Genomic DNA, 7,500 nt, shown 5'->3' with positions numbered 1-7,500 from the left:
AATGGGAGATAAAAAACCATTGAAGTCAAGGCATAGTCTGGAAGACCAATAGAATGGCCTGAGACCTGGTGAGAAATGCTCAGAAGAAGCCACACATCACTGCAAAAGAGCTGCATAAAAGAGTAGCAGACACAGGTCCAGCTGTTCACAGGACAGCAATACAACGTACTTTAAACAACAACAACCTCCATGGCAGAGTTATGTGTCATGCTTAACTTCGCACCATTTTGAAGTCAGGTTCTGTTCACTTCAGTATTAATTGTAAAAGGCTTTTCTCACTCACACACTGACACCCACGAGCAATTTATTACCAGCATAAACAACAGAAGAGTTGTACAGCCATGGACATTAAGCCATGGGAAATAGGCCATGTCTGTAAGTAATACGTTCAGGAGCTACCATACCAAGATAGATACAAGTTTTATAAACCAAACTAAAAAAGTGCAGCACAGGGCGAAAAGATCGAGACAATAGATCAGGGTTCTCCCACAGACGAGTCCAGGAGCAGTGTGTCAGAGATGAGACCATACTCCCCCCCGCATGTTTCCCAGCATCACTCAGCCTGTCCCTCACTGTGAGCGACACTCCTTCGCCCCGCCCCCTCACCCTTCGCCGCCTCCACGATGACCTTCAGCCCGCCGTGCTCCAGGACGATGGACTTGGCGTGCTCGTGGGCCTGGCCGAAGGGCACCCTGACGTCGTCGTCGAAGGTCATGACCCTGAGGGCGGCGCTGGCCTCCCGGACCGCCTCGGCGTTGGAGGCCAGCCGCGCCATGGCGCCGGTGAGCAGGCCCAGCACGCCGGCTCGGACCAGGTCCTGCCGGTTCTGCTCGTGCTTCAGGCAGCAGTGGCGGATGGCGCGCGCGCACGCGCCCGTCACCGCCGCGTCCGGCCCGTGCGCCCGCAGCACGCCCAGCAGGAAGTCCCGCCCCTCGGCGTCCAGCAGGTCGGGCTGGCCGTCCGTCAGGGTCGAGAACGCGGCCAGGCCCGTCAGCAGCGCCTCCCGATCCGCCCCGGCCCGCCGGCAGCAGGAGAGGATTGTGGGATAGGCGTTCTTCTGGGCGGCCAGGTAGCGGTGAGCGAAGTCCTTCCTGCACTGCTCCGTGAAGCGCTCCAGGTGCGCTCCGGCTGACGGCCCGCTCGCCGAGTCCTGAAGGGCTTCCAGAGCCTGTGAAGACAAAAACACTTTTTTATTTTCTGATTTTTTCCCTTTTTCCTCCCAATTTGGTAGCCAGTTGTACCCTATCTAATCCAATTAGTGTTAGCGGGGGGATGCACCGGCCACACCCCGTCCCTCGGCGGCCCGAAGGGATCTGGCGATCCAAGAACAACACGCCTTCTTCAAGCCGTCGCGTCTCATGCTTGTGACCGTGATTCCGAGGCGCCCGGGGTGCTGTTGTGCGCGGCGATCCACTAATCCTGCCAAGTCCCTCCCTCTGGAGCGGCGATCCGCTGACCCTGCCAAGTCCCTCCCTCTGGAGCAGTGATCCACTAACCCTGCCAAGACCCTCCCTCTGGAGCAGCGAGCCAATTATGCTGCTCCACGAGAGCCGGCTAAACTTGGCTTTTGGCAGGACCGGGAATCGAACCCCATTCCTCAGTTCACTTTTTATTGTGATCATAATCTTTATTTACGGAGCATTTTGTCAGACTAGGAAACACAAAAGGAGGTTTTTCCAGGGTGCAATAAAAATGGCAATTTGTTAAGAAGTAAAGGGTAAAATGCAGCCAAAATAACCAAACATAAAAAAACAAAAACAGAGGGGAAAAATCTCCATCAACTGCATGAAAGCGATTATACCTTCTCCTATATTTTGTTATTTTGCGTTAAACTCAAATGGACGCTTCGCCCCTTCCACATTATTGGATACACGACAGCTTGGGAACCCTGGTCAATCACTGTGGTCCCCAAAACTAGCACAGACACGACAGCAGGTGAAGGAGCCCCGAATGTTAGAGAGTTAGGGCGAAACCTCCGGACGGTGAACCTCCCTACCAAAACAATGACAACACTCCACGTACTCTAGATGGACTTGGAACACCCAGGAGGGCAACAACTATGATTACAAGGACCAGTACATGGTCTGCACTTGTTTTAGAACGGTCTTTGTACTTCCAAAGTAATTCTATCGAGAACAAGCTTCATCAATTAGAACGGTGGAATATATCAAGCTTGATTCCAATGAACTCAACCCTGCTGAAAAAGAAAAAAGCTCAAGCTAGGTTTTGGAGCAGCTGGTAGCTGCTTGACCAGTTCAGACCAGCTCGAGCTAGGTTTTGAAACAGCTGGGAGCTGGTCATTTCAAACTAGTCATAGCTGGAATTCCTGTTTTCAGTCAATCTTTACCACAATACATTACCTGCGGTTTCTTCTTCATTGGGAGTAGAATGAATGTATAGGTTAATTAATTCATTAATTAATTCATGCAAAATTGATTTAAATTACCTGTAGTACTTCATGCGTTTCGTCCCTCGTCTCATCTGTCGCCGCTGTCGGCACTGCTTTTACAATATTACTGAGATCCACGCCTGGAAAGGAAAAAAAAAAAATCACGCCATGTTTTCGCTGCCTTTTGTGTTTAAGTCCATCTATGAAACCTGCCATTGCAACGAGTAAGAACCTACGGCATTCGTCGAGTTGCAAATGGTCACGTACCATTGATGTACGGTATCCATGAACACATCCAACGATTTACGTCTGGATTTGCGTTGTCAAAACGCGCCACCAAAAGTGAAATTTACCTTGAGACTCGAACTGCTGGACAGCCTCGTTGAGGGCTTCGGTTGGGTCCATGTCGAACTCGTCGACATTTTCCTTGACCACCGCATCGAAGGTGTCCTGTGTGATCCTGCGTTTCGCCATGTCCACGCCCAAGCGCCCAGCTACATAGAGGGAAAACCCAGACGGATATTGAAATCGGAAAGGTCTTCCACACACCAAAATACAGAACGCTAGTAGTGCATACAACCGTACGCTAGCAACTAAGCGGCCAGTTAATTCTGTTCACGGGAAAATACGATCAGCTGTCATTAAATATGACACTACAGGAACAAATAGGAACAAATAACGCAAAAGTGGAAGATAGTTAGCTTACTACCTAAATCGTGTTAGAACAAATAACGATTTCAACTCACCTCAACCACCTTTCGGGCAAGCTACCTGCAACAGACCGATAAATGTGACCGGTAGAATTGCTGATCTACTCGTGGTTCATCGTACGTAACTAGCGTTACAGTTTGCTGGTTTCAACGGAGTAGCGCAAATGCTTCAAGAATGATAGTTAGCAAGTTACGCTGTCAAAAGCTCTCGGGTTGCAAGCGCCGTGACAACACAAGGTTCCGCACTACGAGTACGCCTTCTATCGCTCTTTCAATAGCTAACACATTTTTGAATATTGTAAATAATAGCCTATTAACGCATTTAAGTGTACTCTAAAAATGAGTAACTTTAACTACATAAAGGTATAGTGTATTTATATATGGGACATACATACGTTAATTATTTCATTATACCACAGCATTTAGCAGACATAATCTTCTAGTCCACTATCAAGAATTTTATATCAACTCAAGTAAAAGGGAGAGAAAACAATTAGTGAAAATAATCGAATAGCAGAAGCTGGGTTGAGTTGGCCTGGGCTGGCTCAACTGTAGAAAAAAGGTTATTACATGGAGCTGCTCTTGGTTGGCCAGTAAGGGAGTGGTATTTCAGCTGGAGAGAACCATTCCTCCAGTTGCGTAACAAGGAGCACACAATACTGTATAGTCAGAAGAATATAAGAGTTTGTAACACAAAATTAATTCATTCATTCATTCATTATCCTAACCCACTTATCCTGAACAGGGTCGCAGGGGGGCTGGAGCCTATCCCAGCATACATTTGGCGAAAGGCAGGAATACACCCTGGACAGGTCGCCAGTCCATCGCAGGGCACACACACCATTCACTCACACACTCATACCCACGGGCAATTTAGACTCTCCAATCAGCCTAACCTGCATGTCTTTGGACTGTGGGAGGAAACCGGAGTACCCGGAGGAAACCCATGCAAACACAGGGAGAACATGCAAACTCTGCACAGAGATATCCCACCAAATATTAAATGTTATTTACTTTCATTTACTTAAAAAATCTGTTCCCATACTTTTCCTCACCAAAAAATTTGGCGGTCTGATATCAAAGGTACTTTGTTTTTAATAGTTTAACACATCTAGGTGTAAATACCAGGAAATAAAAGCTGAAATTCTGAACTCTTGTCTCATGCTTATCTTTTAATCTCAACCCCAAGTGTATTCAGTGTATTGCAAAAACAAAGAAATTGGCCTTGCTGGTTCAATACTGTTGGAGGGGACTGTATAAATGTCAAATTATTATCAATGGTGCTAAATAAATCCAATTATTATTATTGTTCAATTATTATTGATTATTGATCCATTACTGTCTCCCTCAGCACTCTATGAAAGAATGACATGTGTACATGAGTAACAATGTTCCCTTTCACCCCATAGTTTGAAAGGTTTGTTATTTGTTGTATTTTTACAAGGGAACCGGGAATGATTTTCAGTTTTTACCACTTAGTCTTATTATTAGGAGGCAGTGGGGATAGATTTCCTGACAGTTACAGGAATGGAAGAGAAAACGTCTTGAGTTTGGAAGAATAGGAGCCAAGACAGGTTCTGATGTCAGGTAGTCGCATCAATTATGAGAAAAGACATTGAAGATACAGACATATTCTTTTTGTAAATATGTTTACATTTTAGGAATTCTGCATGGCACTCTTAAACATAGTGAGTAAACTGTACAGCATACATTAGATTTATATACAATCAATTTATCCAGCTGAATATACTGAAGCAATTTAAGTCAGATACAATGAGAGGCATTCAACTCTAGTACATGTACCATTAAATACTTTAGTTTGCAGAGGTGGAAAGTCCAGGGGTCGGAAAATAAAAGTCCTGCCATGTGTTTCTTCCAGCTGTAATCAGTTCCACCAAAGATTTTAGAGGATAGTTTAGAAAATCCAGGTGATCGGAAGAAAATAGTGGGGGAGGAGTTTTACTTTCTGAACCTGGATTTTCCAATTATTGGACGCATTCTGGACAATTATGCCGCCATGCGTAATCCCACGGTGATACAGTTGCATTCGCCTATGTTCCAATTTAAACTACGTCTCCCGAGATCCCTTTCGTCCGGAGTTCTCGTTGCGTTGGCTGAAACCCCGCGGGAATGGAACAGCGACAGTCGTGGTGGTGGTTGTTGTTGTTGTTGTTGTCGTCGGCGGCGGCGGCGGCAAAATGGCGTCTGGCGGAGAGGCCCCGGAGTCTTGGTACCTCGCCCTCCTCGGCTTCGCGGAGCACTTCCGTACGTCGAGCCCCCCAAAGATCCGACTTTGCGTCCACTGTCTCCAGGCAGTCTTTCAGTTTAAGCCGCCGCAGAGGGTCGAGGCTCGGACGCACCTACAGCTTGGATCGGTCCTCTACCACCACACCAAGAACAGCGACCTCGCCCGGAGCCACCTGGAGAAGGCGGTGAGGAACGGTCTAGGAAAGGCCGGGGATGTGTCGAGTAGGCGGGGAATCAGAAGGCCAAGTCGGTGGCAAGCGCAGAGAAACACGGGAATTGCTTGGGAAATGAGAGCCGTTCATTTGCGCGCTGTGAAACACTGCAACGAGGACAGCCGGGACGTCACGCACAGCCAAATATATGTTTGTGGCTGCGTTCCAATGATTGTTCTGCATGTCAGATTAGCATATCAATTAGCCGGCGAGCTTAACTAGTTAGCCACCGCAGTGACAATTGATGAAACTAACGTTACCCTAAAGGTCAGCTAGCGTTCTTTAGCAACACAGCGGTTACTTCCCAGTTTTGACCTTTACATTGTTATTGGAACAGACACCGATGTTTTTGTGCTTGACCAAGCCACCAGTTAAAATCGTTTACACGTTTGTCTTGTTAAACATACTAGCATGATGTGAAATCTTGTGCATGATGTGGTATTATTGGTGTTTTGACATGATATTTGTTTTCTTCTGTTTTTCAGTGGTGCATATCACAACAAATATCCTTTCTCAGTCATAATTCGATCATTGTCAATATGCTTAGACGTATTTGTTAATGGAGCTAGCTTGTAGATAGAATACAGTGTCATCGTCTTCACTTTGGATAGTATTACAAAATGTGACAGTTGATGAAGTCAAATATTAACGTGTATGCTATGCAAACTAATTAAATGTGACACCATTAGCGATCAGATCACTGTGCACCACATTAAGCGTGTGTGCGTCAATTTATGAGTGTTCAGAAGAGCAATTTCCTTCACGAAGATGGTCATGTCCCTCAGTTTGAAGATGTTAAGTTTGAGGCCGCGAGTCTTCTATCAGAGCTGTATTGCCAGCAAGTAAGCATTTCATCTCTACACTGTCACACCTGTCAGGTTGTACGGTTGTGTTCACTGTTCAATCAATCAATCAATCATTCAGTCAGTCAAATTCCATTTATAAAGCACATTTCATACAGAAAGCAACTCAATGTGCTTCGTACAGTACAGTACAGTAAAATACAACCCGTTAGAGTATATACCTGTGTTCACCGTTTGACCCTGGCAGTTCATATGTTTGGAGATGTCATAACAAAACGTCCCCTCAACCATTATGTAACATGTATGTAACAGTTTCTCTCTCGTGTTCTGCAGTACGCAGTGTGTTGTGTTTCTCGGCCATGGGAGTGATGGCAACAGTCGTCATACTAATTTGCTAAAAAGAGCGATGCCGTGCTGGTGCGCGCGACTAAACCTCCCGCGTCCTCTTCCCGTTTGTCGTTGTTGAAGAATTTGGTGGATTCGGCGAAGCCGCTCCTTCGGAAGGCGATCCAGACCTCCCAGCAGACGCCGTACTGGCACTGCCGGCTGCTGTTCCAGCTGGCGGTAAGTCGCAATTCCCGGTCATACCAGGTTATTCCGGAGATGTGTCGGGAACGTTGTGAACTGTGTGTGTGTGTGTGTGTGTGTGTCTCATGAAGCGGAAGAGGCTGATCGTTTTCCATATCCCGGCAAATTCAGAATTGCTTTGGATTCAAGTACCATTCTGTGCTCGATTGATCTCGCCTGGTGCAATTGAGCCAACCCAGAGGACCTGAGTTTCGGGGGGTTGCACCTGATGAGAGGATTTAATAGGTTCCTGTACACCAGACGAGCACAAAAGCTTGTCCAAAGAGTCCAAAATAATTATGTATTTGACCCAGGTCTTCATGGCAGAAGGAGTAGTGCTCCTGTGAAGAAATTCTTGTTTCTTCTTCTTAATTATAACTGTTCGCTGCTGGTACTTCAAATCGCGTTCAGGAAAGAAAGAGTCGTTACTCTGTTAGACAAGTTCAGCTCTTTATTTCTGGTTCCACGTAATCTGTACGTTCTCCTGAGCGTTCTCCAGTCTTACACAATCCTTACTGGGAATGAAACAGTTTATATGTAGTAACTGAACAAATGGAAACTAGCTGAAAGGA

General features: G+C 46.2%; 2 protein-coding genes across 2 annotated transcripts in view; one reads left to right on the top strand and one right to left on the bottom strand.

Annotated features, from left to right (window-relative positions):
* Positions 1–3,310, bottom strand: part of armc6 (armadillo repeat containing 6) — a 9,734-nt gene extending 6,424 nt beyond the window's left edge. The window contains exons 1-4 of the mRNA XM_061243016.1: positions 3,136–3,310; positions 2,743–2,883; positions 2,447–2,529; positions 607–1,168 (exon numbers count right to left, since the gene is read on the bottom strand). Coding sequence (XP_061099000.1) covers positions 607–1,168; positions 2,447–2,529; positions 2,743–2,863 — 766 coding nt within the window. The 5' untranslated portion in view covers positions 2,864–2,883; positions 3,136–3,310. The remainder of the gene's footprint in view (positions 1–606; positions 1,169–2,446; positions 2,530–2,742; positions 2,884–3,135) is intronic.
* Positions 3,311–5,417: 2,107 nt separating this feature from the next.
* Positions 5,418–7,500, top strand: part of LOC133129150 (MAU2 chromatid cohesion factor homolog) — an 18,350-nt gene continuing 16,267 nt past the window's right edge. Inside the window, exons 1-4 of the mRNA XM_061243015.1 lie at positions 5,418–5,531; positions 6,044–6,061; positions 6,335–6,400; positions 6,830–6,925. Of these exons, the coding sequence (XP_061098999.1) occupies positions 6,351–6,400; positions 6,830–6,925 (146 nt within the window). The 5' untranslated portion in view covers positions 5,418–5,531; positions 6,044–6,061; positions 6,335–6,350. The remainder of the gene's footprint in view (positions 5,532–6,043; positions 6,062–6,334; positions 6,401–6,829; positions 6,926–7,500) is intronic.

Source organism: Conger conger, chromosome 5 (genome assembly GCF_963514075.1).
Source record: "Conger conger chromosome 5, fConCon1.1, whole genome shotgun sequence".
Lineage (NCBI taxonomy): Eukaryota > Metazoa > Chordata > Actinopteri > Anguilliformes > Congridae > Conger > Conger conger.
This window is presented reverse-complemented; position numbering and strand designations above follow the sequence as displayed.